Source organism: Dermacentor albipictus, chromosome 1, assembly GCF_038994185.2.
Source record: "Dermacentor albipictus isolate Rhodes 1998 colony chromosome 1, USDA_Dalb.pri_finalv2, whole genome shotgun sequence".
Classification (NCBI taxonomy): Eukaryota; Metazoa; Arthropoda; class Arachnida; order Ixodida; family Ixodidae; genus Dermacentor; species Dermacentor albipictus.
This window is the reverse complement of record NC_091821.1, coordinates 516,137,402-516,160,416: the sequence shown is the minus strand read 5'-3', so window position 1 is coordinate 516,160,416 and position 23,015 is coordinate 516,137,402. Positions and strand designations below refer to the sequence as shown.

The window sequence follows — 23,015 nt, the reverse complement described above, 5'->3', positions numbered from 1 at the left end:
TGGCCGTACTTGGTACGAGAACCGTGAAGCTAGCCTAACGACATGGAATGGCTTTCGGCAGAAAATCACGGATCCTTTTGCGAATGCTGACCAACGCGACCGCGTCCAGCAGATGATGGAGCTACGAGTCTAACAACCTAATGAGTTGGTCAAAATGTTCGCCGAGGTCATGGCCCGCCTCTTTCGTAGAGCTGACTCGAACATCACTGAAGAAAGAAAGTTGTGCTAGCCTATGCGAGGTGTAAAAGAGCAGTTGTTCGCGGGGCTTGTGCGGAATCCAGCAGTCACCGTCACTGACTTTATCAAATAGGCTACAGCTATTGAGCGGGCATTCATCAGAGATGCAGGCAGTACGATTGACTGTCCACCAGCATCACAATCAATGCCGCGGCAGTGGCTGGTGATTATCCGAATCCCTTGCAGGAATTGATCGGAGAACTCGTCAGTGAGGAAATTCAAAAGATTCTGACACCGACAGTGGACAGACCCGTAGCGTCAATCACTAGAGTGGCGTGGGACGAAATTTGGCAGGCGTTATCGGCAGCCGATCTTCAGGACCACCACCGAAGAATAAGGACACAATAATATTTCTAGCAATCTACAACTGAATCAATATGCCGACGATACAAGCATATTTTGGAGGGGATACACGCTCTTCGAGCTTCTAGGCAGAGACAATGCTATTCTTGAACCCTAAGTTACGCCACCGCTGTCCCATGTCCACCATCCGTTACAACCACACCGCAGTACCACCAGCCTCCGACAGTCGTTCCTTGGTCGCCACCGCAAGAGAAGGCTTCGAGGCGCGCACCCGTTATGCAGCTACAGTCCTACCACCAGCCGCCGTTCACAGCGCCTTGGTCAACGCCGCAACATGACACCACGGGACGGCCGCGATTTCGGAGAACCGACGCATGGCGCGCCGTCGATGGGCGCCCAATCTGATTTCACTGCGGAGGCGCCGGCCACCTTTCGCGTCATTGCTGGCATCGCGACACATCATTTCGACCTTTTCGTCCATGGTCCTATGGTCGACGTGCAAATGACGACTCCATGCTACGCCACGACGAAACTGCTTTTCAGCGACCTCCAATAGCACACCCGAATGACGGTCAAAAGCGTGGCAGTTTGGGCGAGTTGGTATGTCATGACAGTTTTAGGCTTGTAGCGCAGCTTGGAAGAGCAAAAAAGGAAGGAGGTAGGGGTAATCAAAGGTAACGGAAAACAGAGTTAGCGCTAACTTCCAACTGACAGTTTATTTCGTGACACAAGACTACTTATACACTCGGCAAACCATATGACATCAGGAGATAACAAAGAAATTAAGCAACAACACCGATAGTAAACAAGTGGTAACATATTCAGACAGCCTGTGGCAACAGTCGGAGATACGCCAATTCATTGCTTGATAATGATAATGAAGGTGAGCTTACACATGCATGGCCCAGACCAATGATAGCCTTTGCTTCGATGATTTCTCTTGTGAGCTGATTACGACTGCGACCAAGAATGACGCATTCCTTTAAGACAGGTTCGCAACCACACGTTTTTCAGTGCTGCGCAAGAAACCCCCCAGCTGCAATACAATTCTTGGCATTGTAACCATGTTCGCGCAGCCTGTCATTCAGACATCGGCCAGTTTGACCAACGTAACGTTTTCCGCACTTGAGTGGAAAACAATAAACAACACAATGTGTGCAATTAACAAACTTATTTTTGTGGTTCTTGTCACAGGAAAGAGGAGCTACCTTATTGGGATTAGTGAGTTTGCAAATCCTCATTAGCTTGTTAGGGGCAGAAAACACTACACGAACATTCGCTCGCTGGGCTATTTTCTTAAGATTATGTGAGACGGTGTGAATATAAGGGATGACGCTAGTCCTACCCCTCGAAGTTACAGGATTATCTGCGTGCTGGTTGTCTTTTATACGCTCTCTTAGAATTCGTTCTGCTATTGACACTTGTAGGGACACGAGATAACCAGCCTGCGAAAGCCGATTGCACTGACAGGCAAAGCTAGACGAAACAGTATGGTGGCACGACTTTTTCAAAGCATGATTAAGGCAAAGGTTAGCAATGCCTCTCTTGATCAACTTGGAATGGGCAGAATGAAACGGAAGAAGTGGTTTGTTAGCACGAGGTTCATAAGACCAACACGTATGAGTATCCGAACAAGCTAAGCGCAAATCCAAAAACCAGATCTCATGATCCTGTGGGAGCTCGTAGGTAACGTCAAGGGGCGCAAGGCATTCTTGGACTATCGGCACTACCGAGGCAACCTCAGTCTCAAGGTCAGCCGGGGAACACTGAACACAAAACAAAAAATCGCCCACGTAACGAAATATTTTAAAAATGTTAGTCTGACAAAGGTTGACTGACACGGCGACGTCTAGGCGAGCTAAAAATAAATCACTGAGGAGCGGGGCAATGCACGAACCAATGCACACCCAGCCCAATGTCGCCCAGCCCACGCCGGGGAAACTGAAGGCGGGGACCTGTGGGGTTAAGATTGCAGGCCCACCCCAAGATAATAAAAAAAATCCAACACTCTCGCCGCAGAATGACGTGAAGCCGATAAACCCCGACACCGAAGAGATCGTTAGCGCTGACATTGATGTTTTGGTGGACGGACAACCAGTGACAGCGTTAGTCGACACTGGTGCCGAGTCCTCTATAGTAAGTCAGGAACTCTTTCTGCACCTGAAGAAAGTAAAGATGCCCTGGACGGAACCTCACATAAGGACGGCAGGCGGGCAATTACTGATGCCCACTGGAAGATGTACTGCTATAATTAGCATCTGGGATTCTTCTTTCGTGGCCGCTTTCGTCGTTTTTCCTGTGTGTTGTAAAGATTGGAGTATTGAAAAGAATTTCCTGAAAGAATGCGGCGCTGTAATGAACATCCCGGACCACATGGTGGCGTTTTATAAGAGCCGTGGTTAAATCCATTGGTTATCGCCACAACACAACTCCTTTCGTCTAGCAAAAGATGACTTCGTCATCCCACCTAGATCATGTACCCTTGTTTCGGTAGCACATGACACACTGTTTCATTACGAGGGAGTTGCGGACCAAATAACCACGTTGTTGCTTACTCGCAGTATCTCGGTCGCACGAGGAATCGTAAATGTCACCGACGGGCGCACGAACCTGTTACTAACCAATTTTAGCACAGAGTGATGGTACCTTCCAAAAAGCATGGCTGTAGCTTATTTCGATGGTGTTGCGGATGTTCTCGGCTGCTGTTGACGACTCGAAGAAGCGCCCACGCAAAACCCAGCTTCTGCGCTTGACGTCAGCACTGCTTTGTCACAGCAGGAGCGAGAGCGGCTGCTCACGCTATTGACTGACTTGTGTCGACGTCCAGCATCGGACGGACTCCTCTAAGGAAGCATCGAATAATTACAGAGGATACGACAAGCCCAATTCACCAAAATCCTTATCGTGTGGTTCCCAGAGAACGTGAAGCCATGCATTAACAAGTGCCAAATGCTGGAAGACGATGTGGTCCAAGCATCATCCAGTCCCTGGGCATCTCCTGTAGTTCTAGTCAAGAAAAAAGGCGGCAGTTTGCGTTTCTGCGTGGACTAACGCAAACTAAATCAGGTGACAAAGAAAGACCTGTACCCGTTTCCCCGTATAGGCGATTCATTCGACAGGCTTCGTCACGCGTGTTACTTCTCTTCAATGGACTTAAAAAGCGCATATTGGCAAATCGATGTAGATCAGAGAGACCGTAAAAAAAACTGCTTGTGTAACGCTAGATGGCCTATGCGAAATTAAAGACTTGCTTTGCTGGTTGTACTCTACCCCTGCTACGTTCCAACGCCTCATGGATACTGTGCTTTCGGGTCTGAAGTGAAAAACCTGCTTAGTGTACCTGCACGACGTCATTGTGTTCTCCGCAATGTTTGAAGAACACCTCGAACTGCTTGAAGCGGTTCTGCAGTCCATAGGGTACGCCAGCCTCACCCTGAAGCTGGAGAAGTACCACTTTGACTTCGCGGAACTACAGTTTCTCGGTCACGTCGTCAGCCGCGCAGGTGTTCGCCCAAATCCTGAGAAAATCGCCGCCGTAGCACAGTTTCCCGTACAATCCGATAAAAAGGCTGTCAGGCGTTTCCTGGGCCTCTGTGCCTAACCGGCGGTTTATTTCGGACTTTGCTCGTATTGCGTCGCTGTTATCCCCTGACGAGAGACGACGTTGCTTTTGTATGGGGCCATGAAGAGCAAGGTGCATTCAACGACTTGCGGGAACGCCTTCAGACACCTCCAGTGCATGCTCATTTTAATGAGACCACTCCTACATTGTTCCACACTGATGCGAGCAATGTTGGCTTGGGAGCCGTTCTTGTGCAGTGGCAGGAGGGCACAGAAAGAGTACTTGCCTGCGCAAGTAGAACACTCTGATGCACAGAGGCTAATTACTCGACAACTGAGAAAGAATGCCTCGCCGTAGTATGAGTGGTTATGAAATTTCGTCCATAGTTGTATGGCCGCCACTTCACAGTTATCAGCGACCACCACATACTGTCTCGGTTGATAAACCTTAGAGATCCTTCGGGACGATTGGTGCGTCGGAGGCTACGGCTGCAAGAGATTGACATGATTGTCAAGTACATCTCGGGGAAACGACATACAGATGCTGACTGCCTCTCTTGATCACTGATAGACTCGTCTGCTCCACCCGAATAAGACTCTTATTTTGTTATAGCGCAAGCTTGACAAGGACAATAGAAGGCACATCTGACACACACAGTGCTACTTTCAACAACTGGTATATAAACCTGTTGGTTATACAGGTTATAAACCTGTTATAAACCTGTTGTTGAAAGTAGCGCTGTGTGTGTCAGATGTGCCTTCTATTGTCCTTGTCAAGCTTGCGCTATAACAAACTAAGATATGCCGTACCAACAAGCCCCTATTGCTATCCTCAATAAGACTCGTCATTTCATTGGGTTCTCTACACATCTACCATCGCCCAACAACAACGGGGCGACCCTGGGTCGCTTGAACTCATCGGTTATTTAGAGGGCAGACCTGCGAAACCGCCTAGAATTTTTGCAAGAGGACTGTTGTCGTTTTGTTTGCGGGCCAATGTCCTGTACAAAAGAAACTGTTCTTCGACCGGGTTCCCCTATCTGCTGGTCATTCCTGCAGCTCTTCGTACGGAAGCAGTTCAAGCCTGCGACAACGAGGTGACTTCTGGTCACTTAGGCTACATCAGAATGTTGGCCGGAGTGCAGCACAGGTACTACTGGCCGAGACTTACCACCACCGTGAAACATCACGCTCGCACTTGCCTCGACTGCCAGAGGCGCACGTCGCCTCCGTCGAAACCAGCCGGCCTCCTACAACCCGTCCAGGTTCCTCGAAGACGATTTGATCAAATCTGAATGGATATATTGGGTCCACTCCCTACTTCTGCTGCTAGGAATCGATTTGTTATCGTCGCAAGCGACTATCTTACACGTTACGCAGAAGCAAAAGCAATCCAGAGAAGCACAGCAGCCGAGGTGGCACGCTTTTTTAATTGAGCACGTTGTGTTGCGACACGGTGCACCAACCATCGTAATAACAGACCGAAAAACCGCATTCATGGCTGCACTGTTAGATCATGTCTTGCTGCTAAGTGGAACGACTCATCAGAAGTCAACCGCCTACCATCCACAAGCCAGCGGATTAACAGAACGCCTAAACAAAACAATTGAAGACATGCTTTCCATGTACGTGGATGATGAACATAAAAATTGAGACGACATCCTACCTAATATCACCTTTGCATATAACACGGCGAAACAAGAGACGACGCCCATGACTCCGTTCACCCTTGTTCACGGACGGGATGTACGAACGACGTTGGATGCGATGCTTCCACGTGACTTTGACGACACTGATAGGGAGACCGATGTGTTTACGCAACGCGCAGAAGAGGCTCGGCAGCTCGCACGCTTGCGGAGCTACCAGCAGCAAGACTACGACACAGGGTGCTATGATCTTCACCGTCAAACAAAAATCTATGACGTCGGTGACAGAGTGTGGATTTGGGCACCCATTCGGAAACGAGGCCTCTCCGAGAAGCTGTTAAGACGATACTTCGGACAATATAGAGTATTGCGCCGACTCGGTGATGTCACGCACGAGGTCGTTCCCGATAGCCGCAATTGTATGCGGTGCCGCACGCACCATCGTGAACTTGTGCACCTTGTCCGCATGAAGCCGTATGTGAGCGAATAACTATGCGAGGGACCCTTCCTTCCCCAAGTGACTCTCCTGGTCTAGCATCCGGACGATGCTGGCCAAGAGGGGATAAATGACGCGTGTATTTTATGCAGACGAGAACGAAGATGGGGACATTAACGGACTTCATCTAGTGGGTCAGTGAGAATCGGCGAGCGTGAACAAGATGTGTCTCTGGCCGGTTTGTTTTCGAACAAGATGTCCTGCGGCTCTTGAAGAACGTCTCCCTGTCTGCTTTCCGCCTTGTACTGCGACAATTTTGAAAAACGCTGTGTCATACAGCGGGTTTTCTTTCTAGATGCCGATTTCATTTCCCTAGGTGACTAAAGATAATAACCCATCAGACTGTTTTAATGTAATTTTAATTACTGCGACATTGTCTGGGGCGCGATATCAAAAACTAACCTTCATAAACTACTGGTATTGCAAAAGAAAGTCGTGAGGCATAATACTGGTGTTATAAAGTACACAGTAGACATTAGGTTCTTGAGTATAATATTGTTTGCGTCAACACAACTTCTCTACATCGGCTACTCTATTACATTAGGTTTTCAACACCTGCAGTGAATGCGTTTCTGAGATCTCTTGCTGTCATAACCCTAAAGCATAAAGTTTTTCGTACTAGATTCGCTGAAAAGTGGACTGTTCGTCGATGCAGAAAAAAGTATAGCGAACATACATGGCAATTCCTCACGCCCAGGATCCTAAATGCATGTGATACCAGCGGAAGTAATATATTTAACCTCACACTTAAAACATTGAAGTTATATTTTTTAATGTCCAGTATATACGCCTTTCTGTTTTTGTGTGACGTTTTCACGAGGAACTTGTAGGATATTTCATTTATTGCAACATTTATTCGGAAATTTTGGCTTTTGTAATACTGTTGTCAGATGTAGAAATATTTTTTTTTTGTACTTCACTATCTCATATTACTTCACCAATTCCTATTAAGAAAACGCGCAAACAAAACCGCTGGATAACACGCAACGTTATCCATATCAAACGGAAAATTAATAAACTACGAAAACAGAAAGTGAGAGCGATGGAAGTTGCAGCTATAAAAATTGAGATGAAAAAAGCTCTTGTGAAATCGAAAAAAACGTTCGTTCTTTGATCACACGCTTGCCAACTTTCTTAAAAGTTCACCACACAAATTTTGGCGTTACTTCAATGAAAGAAACGAAAAAATTGAACAGATCGAACATGAAGGAAAAGTCCTGACATGATTTAAAGACTTAGCTGATACTTTGAATCGCTTCTTTCAGTCAGTTTATACAACAGACAGAGGTGATAAGATAGGCGAATACATGAACGGCGACATGAGGACCGCAATGCAACCAGTTATTATCAGCCTTGAAGGTGTTTTACAGTTGCTGCTTGAAGTAGATGCGAAGAAGGGAAGCGGACGGGATGGTCTACCAACTCAATTTTTGAAACAATATGCCGAATGGGTTTCCTTTTACTTAGCGATAATATTTGCGAAGTCAATTTAATCTCATTCACTTCCACAAGACTGGCGCAATGCAATAGTAATCCCGGTTTTTAAAAATGGCAACCGTACGCAAGTAAACAATTACCGACCCATATGCTTGACGTCAGTTTGCTGCAAGGCCCTACAACACGTTATTGCGAAACATATTATTAGTTTTCTTTACACTAACGAGTTACTTTCCACAATCCAGCATGGATTTAGGAGCGGTCTTTCTATTGTCACGTGGTGGTGACGTTAAGAACACAGTAGCAATACTGTGAAAGACAAAACTAACTTTTATTGGGCGAACCTGTGCCCACAAAACAGGCTACACTTATAGCACAACGATAGCGGCGAACACGCTCGGCGATCGTCGAAAATCTGATCAGCGGGTCAAGCGCGTCGGCTTTTATAGATCAGTCGTGGAATGTTCCAGATTAACCGATGGGACCCGCGTGCCTTCCACAAAGGTCTACACTATTCGCGTCGCGCACACATGCAATCAGATTACGCAAGTTGCCGTGAAAGACAGCGGAGGGAACCATCGATAACATTCCAGAAACCTCTTTTACATGCAGGCGCGTCCTGCGCTGCACGATAACATTTGTTAGGCGGCCAAACGTGGTCGCCCGATAAAGATAAGTACACATGTCACTATGGTGACACAGTTAACAGAAACACTCCATGATTTCTACTTTAACATGGATGCACACCTACAAACAGACGTAGTAAGTGTCGATTTTAGGAAAACTTTTGATAAGGTTTCTCACCGTAAACTGCTTTAATAAAATATTATGGGGTTTTACGTGCCAAAACCACTTTCTGATTATGAGGCACGCCGTAGTTGAGGAGTCTGGAAATTTCGACCACCTAGGGTTCTTTAACGTGCACCTAAATCTAAGCACATGGGTGTTTTCGCATTTCTCCCCCATCGAAATGCGGCCGCCGTGGCCGGGATTCGATCCCGCGACCTCGTGCTCAGCAGCCTAACACCATAGAAATTGCTTTTTAAGCTCGATAAAACAGGAATAGGTAAACAAGTAATACAATAGATAGAGGCCGATTTAGCTATGCGTCAACAGTCTGTTAGGATTGAGGATATCATTTCAAATCCATTGCGTTTGTATTCTGAGGTTCCCCAAGGTTCTGTTTTGGGGCAAAATCCGGTTTTTGTTGTTTGTTGATGATATCGGTGCGCTAGTTGAACCGCCTGTTAAAATGAAACTTTTTGCCGATGATCGTTTAATTTATTCCCCGATAGGTTGCGAAGGTGACCAAATAATCTGAACAGACGTTTACAGGCATTCGACGAGTGGTATTTAAAATGGTACATGGAAATAAACTATAGCAAAACAACATTTACGCATATTCGCCCAACTAGGAGCGAACTTTGCTTCATATACCACATCGGAAACCATCCTCTAAATATTGCAACTTCTTTCAAATACTTAGGAATCAATATAATGCACACATTGCAATGGCATTCACACATTTATTTTATTTTATTTATTTAGAGGTACTGCCAGCCCTTACACAGGGCTGTAGCAGGAGAAGAATACGAAAAATTTTAAATCACATATTTTGTAGATGTAAAATTCTACATTGAAACACAAAAGGGGACAATAAAATAAAATTGGTGTTACCTCTTGGTGTTATTAAAATTAATAACACCAAGAGGTAACAGCATAAACAGCTGAAGATAACAAAGACACAGAGTAAAGTATATTACTTAAAAACTAGGATATTTGCAATGTCTTTCGCGAAGAAATCAATTGATGAGGATGAAACGGCTTCTTCCTACAGGGAGCTGAATTCTTTGATAGCTCTTGGAAAAAAGCTATACTTGAAACAATCGGTATGAATAACAGAGGGACGAATAAACATTGAATGACGATGTCTAATGATTACACCAGAAAGAAATTAAAAAAAGGTCTGTATACCTATTATGAACACGATGAAAATTTATGATGATGAATTGATATTTTATGTTCCAAGGAAAACCAAAAACTATGCTTTTTAAAGAAAGAACTGGAATGCGCTACACGGGACGTGAAATTAACAGCCTACAAAGCTTTTGTACGACCAGCCTTGGAGTACACTTGTGTTGCGTGGTCCCCTCATCAGAAAGTCCTGAAAGCAAAAATAGAAAGAATGCAAAGATTGGTAGTCCGTTTCATATGCGGAAAATACCGACGCATAGAGTCTGTTACAGCCTTGTTAAAATCTTGTGAACTAGAGCCTCTGGAGGAGCGCAGGCGTAAGCATAGGCTAAAGTGTCTTTTTAAAATCATGAGTGGGCGAACAAAAATAAACAAGGATCTATATCTACAACCTTCAGGAAGGAGATGCTATCGCCTCAACAATAGCAGAGCTATTCAACCTTATCTAACACGTACTGATGCTTGTCGTTCCTCCTTTTTTCCTGACATGATTGAAATGTGGAACAGATTGCCTAATGCAGCTGTGAGCAACGAGGGCCCTGCCGAATTTGCAAACGCGTTAGATACTTTCTTTTGCGAGGATGTATAGTGAATTTTCACTACGAGCATATTTGTTGAATTTTCTTTGTATATCTACTGTTCTTTGCTCCTTTTTTTCTATTTTTTTCTCGTTGTTGCCGTTAACTACCAAGAGCGCCAGTGAATTTGTATTTTGCATAGAAAGAAAATTATGTACCATGTATTCTTGACACATCACCCTCCCTGTAAGCACCCCAAGAACGGGGTTGACAGTATCAAATAAATAAATATGTATGTTCTTCACCTGTTCACATTTTTTTTTATTTTCACAAGCGGTTACTTTGCATTCTCACTAGAATCAAAGTTTTTATGCTATTGTATAATCCTTTAAATTGAAAACAACCACTGTCGTACTGCCATTGACTGTCTGTAAGGGAACGGGGATCGCTTCAAGCTTCTCAATAGACAACTATTTCCTCCCTGTTCGCTACATTTCTGATGTATAAAGTACAGAAATAAATTGAATTGAAATAAAATGGAATTGAGTGTCGTAGATAAGAACTTTTACTCTTTGTATAGTTATTCGTTTGAGTGTAATCATATATGTATGTATCATGTTATCACCGATTGTTGACTGCGTTTTTTTTCCTGCCATTTACTTATACTAAACCTCAGACGTACTCACGCTACACTTTTGTAGCTTTTACTCTGTGGTCCTTCACCGAGTGTTGTTTTCCGGAAAAAGAAACGCAATCTTCAAAGTATCTTAGTTCGTGCGGACGTGCTCTCGCTTGAGGCAATGTGCTTTAAATGTGAAAACGTGTTTTGTCTGCCGTTATCTACGTTCGTATCTCTGACTCCTGCGCTGGGAACGATGACGAAGTACATGGCGACCGCCCTATAAAAAGATCACCGCCCCTTCCAGTACGTGAAAATGGTCGTACAGCGAAGCTATGTTACTTACATTGAGTGTTACACCATGCAAGTCTAACTTCGCAAACAGTCTATATTGTAAATATCGGGCTCGCAGCTCTCGGTCAGCCCTGCGACAACCAGTCCGTTAACGAGCCAACTTTCGCTGACGCTTGCTGTAGGCAGCTTCTTCCTAAGGAGTACGCACTGCCCGTGGTCTTCCCATAGTTGTAGTTGAGATGGAACGTGAGGAAACACTAATCCAAAGCTCTGTATATTTGGTGCAAGGCTCACCTTTTAAGATGCGGGCGTTGCAATCGTTCCGACGATTGGTTGGAGTGGTTTGACGATTGACGTGGCTGCCGGGACTTCTTGCTGGGGCAAGAATAGCTGACAGCGACGCGCTCCTAGTATCACGTTTTTATCGCTGGGCACTGTTCTTTGGTCGCAAATCGCCGGCATAACATTTTTTTCTTTCGCGGCAGGGTGGAATCAATCGTCGATAAATATGATGCCGATCTGACCCGATCGCCGAAAATGCACCGACTACCAACCATATAAGATCCGTGTATAAGATAGCATCCTCACAGGAGAAAAAAGTCACTCTAACACCCACTTTTCCCTGTTGAGCTCTTCTTTCCCTCTCCCGCTAGGTCATATGGCCCCTTTTAGCGAAATCCGACAACGACAGCACAGGGTCCGCATAAACAGCTTCGCTTTAGAGTTTTTTTTTTTAATGCTTGCCGATCGCTATTCTGGTTGAGCTTATGATAACGACAATCGCGAGTAGTACACAACCCTCGAATGGACAACATATCTCATGGCACCCAATCTGAATGTTTTCAGATGCACAGAACAATTCCACTTGATATACATTCGATGATCCACACTATCATCGACTCATCCATATTTCGATAACACTTTCGCCTAAGCAGACAGAAACAAAAGGAAGCGGTGACATCACGATGCACTAACTTCAGCGATTTAATGTTGGGAAATTCATGCATTGTATTCCATTTGCAACCATGTTCGCACATCAACACGTCCAAAACACATCAGTGTTACATTAATAGTGTCACGTGGCAATAGTGGCATCAATTATGGCACAACGAGGAATCACAAGACTAACTCATTATTGTGTGAGCCTGTACCCGTGCACAAAAACAAGTTACACGGGCAGGGCCATTCTGAACAGCACATGCGTCGATAGTGGGTTATGTATACTTGACTAGTGCTTGCCTACTTTCCGCAAAGTACACCACCATTCTCGTCGAGCATACAATCTGATTACGCAAAGTTAGTAAACAACACAGACAACAGATAGAAGCAGCAAATAGATTATATTGACATGTGTACTTATCTTTATCGGGCGACCACGTTTCGCCGCCTAACAAATGTTATAGCACAGCGCGGGATGCGCCTGCATGTATCCGAAGTTTCTGGAAAGTTATCGATGCTTCTATCCGCTGTCTGTTGTCGCCGAAACTTGTGTTATCTGATTTCATCGCCTGACGCGCATGGCGTAAAACTTTGTTGAAGGCACGCGGGTCGCAACGATTAGCCTGGAACATTCGACGACTGCTGTATAAAAGCCGACGCGCTTGACCCGCTGATCAGATTTTTGACGATTGCCGAGTGTGTTCGCCGATACCGTTGTTCTTTGAGTGTAGCCTGTTTTTGAGGGTACAAGTTCGCCCAATAAAACGCTTGTTTCGTTAATCACAGCTTTGCTGCCTTCTTAACCGTCACTAACACGTGACAATATAAACTTACGATACACAAAAATGCCTCTTGTGCCGAGGCAGAAGATTCTAATGAACCTCTTTCGTTAACAGCGCGACGTTACAGGACGTGTGCAAAGCGAAGTGAGGGACGTGTGCAAAGGGCTATTGGGCAAAACATTTTCCTCGCGCCAGGGCTAGCAAGGCACCTGTGCCGATGAATAAGTCTGAATACGTGAGTTCGGTGACAGAAGATCCCCGCCAGCAGAAGATGCCCACCGTCGAGAAGCTTGCGTGGAGATGTACTTTGATCACACATGGCTGGAAAAAGGGGTGGAAATGTTGGCGGCCATTCGGCGGCATAGGAGCTTACTGACATGGACACGCTTGCACTGTAAGGAAAGAAGCAACTGCGCATCCATCGGTTATGACTACTATACTCCCTGACAACCTTCTGTGGTAATGAAGGGAAAGGTACGGGCACGGAGCTGCAGCAGATGTGCTAGGGTGCCAAGTAGTCCGACATCGTTGACAGTGCCTTTAGCGCTCGACCTTTAGTTGCTCGAAGCGGACGCTGAATGGCCGCAGCTTCCACGTGCCACTGTTTAGCGTTTGCCCAGACGCGGAAGGGAAAAGCCGCAAAATCAGTAAGTTTTTGCACGTGGAGGTGTGTTCTGTCTTATTTAACTGTCACCAATAAGGTGTTTATATACTCTCTTTCCCAGACTAAGCTAACGTGGATTGAAACCCCGAACTCTTTCTACAACCACTCTCACTTGTGCGCGCTTTGCCTACGTAGCTTTCCCTTCATTGCCACTGAAAGTTTTCTGCTCGTACAGGTGCGGCTGCTTACAACGCCGTGTGCCCTGGCTCGTACGCGTAGTGAATGCTCTTCTTTATCCACTGTTCTCAACAAATTGCCACCCGCGAACAACGAACGAGATGCTTTATCATGACAGTGTCGCCATTTCCTCTTAAGATCGCACGTTTTCTAAATGTACTGCAGCGCCAGAGCTGTTCAAATCCGCTTCCAGCAAGTGAAGGCGCTGAATCAGGAGCTTTTACCTAAAGGTCTTTTTTCTTTTCTCCGTAGAATCATTGTCCCATACGAACTTGCTCAATTTTTTTTAGGACTTGAAAACATTCGGTCCATAGTGGAGTGAAAATAGATGGCGCACGGAAAGTGGACTTAGCAGACGACGCTGCAAAGCTTGGAAGCATGACGGACGTGGAATAGGTTATCCCTTACAAAAAATGTATTCAGAAGGCATTGAAATATCATTGGTCAATGTTGAGCATCATATCACGAAGTCTTTGAGAGTTTTGGGGATATCATTGGGTCCAGTGTTGAGGGCGTTTGAATATTGGCCACTGAAATTTTGATGAAACGCCAGCGGGTGTCTCAATGTTGAATAATTGTTATGTTATCATTGAAAGTCCATTGTCCGTAGACAGTTGTGTTTGTTTTGTTGAATTGTTGTTGGGTTACCAGTGATGCTGCATGGAAATGATGTTGTGGTAGTTCTGTTGAACTCTTACTTAGCCGTTACTGCCACAGCACTGGAAAGTCATTGTGGCCCAGTTGAGATGGCTTTGAGATTTCAGAGCACGTCACTTAAATATGATTGATATTTCGTTGGGCTAGAATTTTTTGTTTCATTTTCTAACGTTTTAACGCCGTTCTAACGCCGATCTATTGAGCTCGTTTCCTATCGAACAACTGTAGTGTTTTGTTCCTGCATGCCTCCTCGTGGAAACTAAGCGGGGATGCGATCGTCGGCATTTGTGCGCTGTCCAAAGCTGTCGGCAATCTACAAAGACGGTTTAAACGCGTGAAAAGCTTCCCGGTTCATGCAGTACGTGTAGTGACCTTCACCTGTTGACTACCACGTTGACTACCACTCACGTTGATTACCACTCACGTTGACTACCACGCACGTTGACTACCACTCTACATACACGCAGACGCACCAACAAAGCAGTGCAGGGTCGATCGAAGCAGATTACGATGGCACGCACGCAGAAACAAGCGCGGTCAGGCACGGTCGCGGACGCCGCGAAGGAACGAAACACTAGAGTTGACGTCACAACACCGCGGTTTCCGGTCTCCGCTCGCATCGTTAGCGTCAGCAGCAGCGCGCGGCATTCGACGGGGGGTGGAGCTACAGGGCAGTTTCAACCGACGATTACCTACATTTCACGATTACCTTTCAACCGACGATTACCAAATTTTACCTACATGCTTTATAAGGTACCCGCATTCGTATATGAGCGTCTTATTGAATTCGACAGACTCTTCAGCTTCCCTTTAAGGAATTACGCAGATACAATACGTTGATACATAGATAAACGAAACAAGAAGCTAAGAGATCAGCAACAAACTTGATTGGCTTTACTTGTAGGCCATTAAAATCTTCGTAGGGAATTTTATTTAAAAGTACCCTGAAACGATTTTGACGGTTTTGTACAAACGTAGGGAGTCGTTAGAGTGGGTCGTTCTGATCATTAATTGATACATCTAAGTGCTCCGCGTAAATCGGGCAATTCATTATAAGGTTTAAAAGATGTACATCACTGCCGATCACGGCTCATCACTCGGCTGAACGTTAAGCCGCGCCTACCCATTTGATGTCATTTTCCCCAATGACGTTAGTAGGGCGAACTACCTTATTGGCTGCCCAGGGCACTTCATCAATAACTTTTCCAACTTTATGGTGAATAAATGTTTTTCGTAATAGTTGGAATATTAGTGAATAACTTCCTATAAAAAGAAAGCAACAGAAAGGGAATGCACAAGAACAATTCCTCACTATACTTAAATACTTCCGGCTCACAGCAAGCGTTGTCTGTGTTACAACGTGCTCCATTTTAACACGAGCTCCGCGGTGAGAGTAGGTCTCAGTCTTTTGGCGAGCCCCATGAATCGAATTTGTTGCGTTTCGGACTGCCAACGTAGCGACTGGCAATATGTCAAACTGCGACATCGAGTCCCTGTGCAAGGCAGTAGACGAGCGGACTGGCTGCAGCGCATCGGACTGCCGCTATTCGATCGGCGCCCGGATTTGCGCGTTTGCGGCCGTCAATTTACACTGGAGGATTACTAACACAATTGCGTTTCGCGAGGCCGGTATTCGGATAAACGCAAGCGCAAGGGAATAGGACCCCGCTGTTTGACCGCGCCGTTTCACAAGATAAGCAGAAACACAACGTAAATGGTCTGCATGGTGCAGCCACCTGCTGGCACAAAGCTCAACCACACAAAGTAGCAGTAGCGAAATGTATTCTTCTTTACTGCTGGTGTAAATTTGTGGCAGAAGTGTAATCGTTAACACGTTGTTTTTGTAAATGTTTAAAATGTTTTACACTTGGTTACAACGATATAAGCGCTTTGTTTGGCTGCTTAAGCTCTGCACCTACAGGTTGGCTGGACCGTGCATACCAATCAGGCCACTCACGTACGTCTGCGCTAAAGTTCCTTCATCAGCTTGAGCTTATGCCTCCAGCCATCTGTCGAAACACCCAGCTCGCCTGTGGTTACCAGAATACCAGACACGCTTGGCGCAGCGACAGAATGCTCGCAACGCACGCTGCTTGCTTGGGGTCGACTGCCAAGCAGCTGGCGGAGAGCATGGAAAGGCCTCGCGCGCTCGCTCCCAGCGAACCGGAACTCGACGACAGGACGTGCAATCATGACGCAGAGCCAGCGAAGGCGGAGCTTAGCCCCGATCCCTCGGCGAACGAGTTTAGGAGAAAATGCATGACTATGGAGGAGGGTAACTTGCAATCGTTTTTAGCTTTCTTAGTATGAGACGCTTCACACAAATTATGGTGCGAAATAATAAGTCCAGCTGTATCCTACGCGTCTACAAAGCCCGAGTATTCTTAGGGGGCCTAAAACTGAGGCACTACGCGATGTAAACGTGTAGCGAGCTCAAAAGGGGCACATAAGACGACAGAGACGGACGATTGCTCTGTCGCTTAGTGCGTCCCGTTTGAGCTACACATCGCTTCAGTCGAGTTCGTAATCTCCTTGGAACGGAATGAACTTAGGTACTATTGACCAGCAAAATCTGGCAGTCTATCAATGACTTGCGCGTTTAATGTGTATCGCTCACTCATGGTGCGCGCATTAAGGGCATGGCTCTTCACAATCCCATTTTATATTTCACGCAATTTTTTCACGAAGAGGCAAAGTGCTGCTTTGTATGTAGTTCAATAAACAGTGCACGAACTTCGAACTATTCACGATTTATAGACAATACAGTTTTTGCCGCATCACTCCGCGACGCGGACGGAAACAGCGGAGCACATGGGGAGTAACTGTTGCCGTTCGTCCTCCCGTTGCTCTCTTTCCGAGCAGGGACTAAACACTTACTCTCCAAAATTTGCACACGGCACGCACATCCATGCAGTTACTCCCTTGAGGGACGAAAGCGCCCTTTTTAGGACTAACTGCCCAGTTACTCCCGTTTTCCCCGGAATACTTCTTAGAGTGTAGGATAAAAAGCGGTTCAGGGCCTCCTTAAGAGGTGTAGGAATTCTGCTGTAAGTATAGGGCAAGTTCATGTCACCTTTTGCACACTTTCAATTCCCGAAACATCACCTTAAACATGAATTTATGACAACTCGCGGTGATGTTCACCTTAGGCCACACATAGAAGTATGTATTTTAATTGGCGCACTCGGATACTTTTGCGCTGGATGTCAGCGCCGAGTGGCACCTCGTGAGAAAAGCTCGACCCCACCGGACGCGCCCGCACACCGAGCAAAACTACCCACTTAAGGCATCTTCGGCTGGTGCCTTCGCGAGCAACGCTCTCTTCGTTGAAAGAGAGTGCGTGCCTTTTGTTCCGCAGGTTCCCTCGCTCTCCGCTGGCGTCGAGCGTTCTCAGACACCCGGCCGTCAGAGCAGTCATGGCCAGAGCGTTTCCAGCCATGTGTTTATAACACAGCGCGCCGCTGTTGGCAGCCATAATCTCAACGGGCGCATGTAGAACCGGAGCATCCGCCGTTCGTCCCGCAAGCGCCACGAGCTTTGACAAGGCGAAATCGAACGGTAGCTATGGTAACATGGTTTTTGCACCACTGTCATTTTCTCCTCCGAGGGCGAGTAACATGTTCGGATTGCGTGCTCGTCCTCCGAGTTTGACGAACGCTGCGTCTGCGCGACCCTGATACGGAGGATGTAGGCGTCAAGACACCACTAGAGAGACTGCAGCTTGAGCTGTGCTTGCTGTCAGTAGAAAGAGCCCTGGTGTATACATTGCATTGTCCTGTCTCAACGTTCTGGGCGCAGTGGACATGTATATTGGAGGCAGGATGATAACCGATGTGTTCCCACCACGAGAACAGACGAGTGCAGGGGGGGCTCATGCTGTATTTTTTTTAGCGCGAAGTAGTGAAGTGCGGCTATAAAAGAAGAAGAACGAAGTGCTAACGAAACAAGGATAAACATGAGCGCTAACTAGCAACTAGATTTATTGATGGAGACCACACAAATATATACATAAGGTAAGCAATGCACAAGATACAGTGGTCATATCGTCATATTGGTATGTTATTGAATCAGCAATATAACTTGTAAGAACCCATCTATGGTAAGAGTGTTTGCTAAAGTAACATCCGGTTTAAATTAGGGATGACATAGGGCCAAAAGCGCGAACTCCTTGTCGTGTAAGGGCGCTGAAAATTGATTCACCCACCTGGCCCCATATTTATTGGTATAATTAATAGGTTTGATAAATGTCCCGCGTTTCGCGATTGTGATGGCGACCCAGCACGTTTGCCTCTTCAAACTGAGACTCAGAGCCGTTGCAGTGCAACACTAGGTTACATGTCCTTGCTTTCTTTAAGTCATTTTTGTGTTAACCGCTAAAGATGCATCAAAGGCGAGGCTCGAGATGCCTGATGCTGGCCTTACAAACACGTCTTGGAAGGATAAGAAAGAGACATACCAGAGCAGGATGAAAGCGTAGTGGCCGGCGAGGCGGTAGCGCCGGCCCCAGCAGAACCCTTCCAGGTCCTGGCTCAAGTACTCGCCAATAGTCAAGATGGGGAACGGAAGGCCTTTGGCGAGCGCCTCTCGGTAGTCCTGCTTGACCTGCGTCGCTGATGAACACCACACTACTGAATATTCGCAAGAAAACACTAGCCAACGAACATTAGAACTTTCTTTGTGTTCTAAAGAGGAAACATTAGGCAAGTCTACAACTTGTTCATTCTTTTAGATTATCATTTAAATTGCTGTCATCATTTGTAGGTTTGAGATTTAGTTTTGCAGTCGCATTTGCCGCGAGAACGCCGTAAGAAAGAGAAGAACAGAAGCGGGCTGGCGGCGCGATATATTAAAGTTCTAAACTCAATCAGCCCTCAAAGTGTCTCATTCGGGTAATCTCATTCCGGTAAAGACCAAGAACCTGATTGGCTTGCATAGATCACAGCTCTCGACAATCGGAGATTGTCCGTGATAGTCCTTCATACGGCTGCTACGCTTTAAAAACGGTTGCACCATTCGTGGTCTATGCTCGCCTCTCAACGATAACCATCGCCTGTCTTGCTTGTGCTTCTTCTATTGAAAACGCTGGGCTCGCGGCTTTCCAGTCGAGAACGTTATGACACGCTCTGCCAGGCGCATGCGGTTCGTGACTTAGAAGTACCGGGCTCGCAGCATTAGAAAGAAATCAGGGCAGCATAGATGTCGAGTATTGTTGTGACGCAAATATACACCCTAAAGGGTGCAAACGTTTTTAGATTCTACACCAGACACACTGTGGCTAATCGCCGCGTTGCCCGTGGTGGCTCTGTTTTTTCGTTGGCAACGTGACGGCTACTACGTAGTTCAGGTACTGGACTGCACTACTCATTAAGGACATAGTTTGCAAGTTGGCTATCAAGTGGACAGCTCAAACGGTGTAGTGGCCGTAACAAGTGTTAAGAAGGCTGGCTCCCCAGTGGATGAAACCAACTGCGTTTGATCAATGGCCTACCCACCGTGGTTGCTAAGTGGCTATGGTGTTGGGCGACAAGGTCGCGGGATTGAATCCCGGCCACGGCGGCGGCATTTCGATGGGGGCGAAATGCGAAAACACCCGTGTGCTTAGGTTTAGGAATACGTTAAAGAACCCCAGGTGGTAAAAATCTCCGGAGTCCTCCACTACGGCATGCCTCATAATCACAAAGTGGTTTTGGCACGTGAAACCCCATAATTTTTTTTTAATCAGTGACATAAGGCTCTTTTTGCAGTAAGCCACGAATGTGCACAAGACGTGCTGGTAAGGTCGAAATGTGCAAGACGATAAACGACGTCTTAAGTACATCTAAGGGATGTCTCATTTGTGCTTCGTGGTACGTGTAAGGCTGTGTAATCGGTCCATTATTATTTCTAATCTATATTAGCGACTTACCATTAAACATCACCGCGACAATCAAATCTATCACGGACGATGCCTTTATTTACAGCAAAATCCGCTCTGTCAGCTAACATATAGGTCTCTAGGAAAATCTCGACCACATTATTACGTGGTGCTCATCATGGCAAATGTCTTATAAGACTGATCAATGCCGATTAATGACATTTATGCGAAAACAATCCAATTCCCTATACTCTTCTTTACCTAATAACAGTCCAGTCACCCTCGCGTCATCATATTAGTATCACAGCGTTCATTATTTTCCTAATCATCTTTCATGGAGAACCAACATTGAAAAACAAATCGCTGCTGAAGTTACCCGCACATTAGGTTATCCAAAGCGCAACCTCAGACCCATGCCCACTTCGACTCGGCAACTCGCCTATCAAACATTTGTTCGCGCTCAGCTTGAACACGCATCTTCCATTTAGTCACCTCATCAAGAATGCCTCATTCCTTCCCTTGAAGGCGTACGAAATCGCGCCACTCGTTTTACTGCGCGAGACTGCAACTGGAATTCCAGCATAAGTAACATTAAGACATTGTGGTTCATTCCTTCGATAGAATCTCGCAGAACAATCTCACTTACTTGTTTCTTCCAGAAACTTGTTCATAGAAATCATCCATTCGCCCTACCTCTACAGAGACAAATCGCGCATGGTAACGATTGCATAATCACCTCCATTTCAAACAACTTTCGTGGAAAACTACTGCATTGAACTCATCAGTCTTGCCACGTGCAACAATCTATTGGAATGGTCCCCCGGACAACGTTGTTCACATGACTGACGCCATTATCTAAAAAAAAAGAGCGCGATATGGTTCCTACGTGGCTATAGTGCTAGGCTGTTAATCAGAAGGTGGCTGGAGGGAATCCTGGCCACGGTGGCCGCATTTCGATAGGGACGAAATGGGAAAACACCTGTGTACTTAAATTGAGGTGCAATTTAAACCCAGGTGATCCAAATTTCCGGAGACCTCCCCCCCCCCCCCCTACAGCGTGCCTTATAATCGGACCATGCTTTTTGGCGCGTGAAACTCTATTATTAAATAAAATAATTCAAAGAAAAATTATCCAGCATTTTCTTTTGAAGTGTTTCCTTTTCTATCAATTTTCCAGTTTCTTTATTTACTTACTATTGTGTAACGATGTTCAAATAAGAATGTTCGAAGTGCGTCAGTTCGCACCCGAATTTCTAACCCCCTCTCACATAATACTCCGGTTGGAGCCCGTGAGGCAGCTGAATGAATAAATAAATTATAAAGGCGTTTATTAGTCCCCGGCGTTTGTGATCGACCGGTAGAGCAAGGTACGGAGTCCCAGCATGAGGGACGTTCCCCGAGCAAAAGCACTGGAAAGATTGCCCCACTAGAAAGCGCTGGAGAGGATGGCCCACTATAGCGTCCCTCTTCTTCGCTACATTTACCCCGGGAACGAAAAGGGAGCCGTCCGGCAACCTATCAGCTCTTCACTATGAGTGGATAATAGTACGGCCTGAGGCACTCGATGTTCACAAGGTCTCGTCCTTTACGGCGCATGTCCGAAGACAGTTCAACAGGCTCGATTACGTAGTTGACGGGGAATGCGCGTTCTACGACGCAGTAGGGCGCTTCGTACTTTAGTAGCTTTGAAGACGCACAAGGTGCAGCGGAAGGAACCGAGAGCTACACAAGCACGTCTTGCGTGGCAGAAATGGGCGCCCATTCAGATGTATCCGGCCGGTTTGGTACACTTGTGTCGATCGTTTACGAGTAGTGCACGTACAGTAAGAAAAAGGGGCAATAACCAGCGGTGCTCTCAGCGATATTGTACTCGTAGGTCACGAAGGGCAGAATGACGTCCCAATCTGTGTGGTTGGAGGCGACGTAGTACATGGCAAGCATGTCGCGGAGCATGCGGTTGCAGCGTTTCGTAAAGCCATTCGTGGGAGGATGGTACGCCGCAGTTGCACGATGAAGAATGCGGCACTCTAAGAATGGCTTCAACCACTTCGGACAGGAAGACACGTCCGCCATCACTGAGCAGTTCCTGAGGTGGCCCATGACGCAGGATGAATCGAAGAAGCAGGAAGGGAGCCAACACCGCGCGCTGTAGCTGCCGGAAGGGCAGCAGTTTCGGCGTATTGCGTGACGTGGTCAACTGCCAGAATGGCCCAGAGCTTTCCGGCCGATGTCAGGGGCAGGGACCCACAGAAATAGATGCCGACGCGCCAAAACGGCAGCGTAGCGCAAGGTAAAGGTTGCGAAATGGCTGGCGAGAGGCGGGATGAAGATATCGCGATGAAGAAGCGCATATCTCGGACTGCGAGATACTCCTAATAACCACTGGTGCCCGTCGGGCCGACGAAGCAGGTTGTCGCGAATTGCGTGCCGTTATCCTGCGCAAAAGTGTATATCGGTCAGACTGGGGATCTATGAACTGTCGATTATCAGCGCGCAAGTAAAATGTAGAAAATTACAACCATGGTAATCTGGCCCATTCGGCTCGGGTGCGCGCCGATGTTTTAGAAATGCTGTGTCATGAAATAAACATTTCTGCCCCTCCCACAAACGAGAGTATATGTAAGCATGAAATGACTACCGACAAAGCCAATTGGTTGGAGATAATACTAGCCTCGAACTTAAAATGAGTGTAGTGCGTGGCACACCCCACTCCACCACACCGCACCACGCCATAAGCTTTTATGCAAAATTACACATTTTTGGTCGTATCTTCCCACATAACAACAATCCCCATTTGTCTTGTCCGCATTTCCTTTATTTCACGGTTCGAGCCCAGTACTTCCAAGTCACGAAGGGC

The 23,015-nt window shown here is 46.4% G+C and overlaps 1 protein-coding gene across 3 annotated transcripts in view; it reads right to left on the bottom strand.

The window, feature by feature from the left end:
• Positions 1–23,015, bottom strand: part of LOC135912446 (dual oxidase maturation factor 2-like) — a 513,017-nt gene that overhangs the window by 191,994 nt on the left and 298,008 nt on the right. For all 3 annotated transcript variants that reach the window (XR_010567670.1, XR_011511602.1, XM_065444889.2), the window contains exon 5: positions 18,761–18,914. Coding sequence is in view for 1 of the 3 variants with exons in the window: in XM_065444889.2 (XP_065300961.1) it covers positions 18,761–18,914 (154 nt within the window). In the remaining 2 variants the exon portion in view is untranslated. The remainder of the gene's footprint in view (positions 1–18,760; positions 18,915–23,015) is intronic.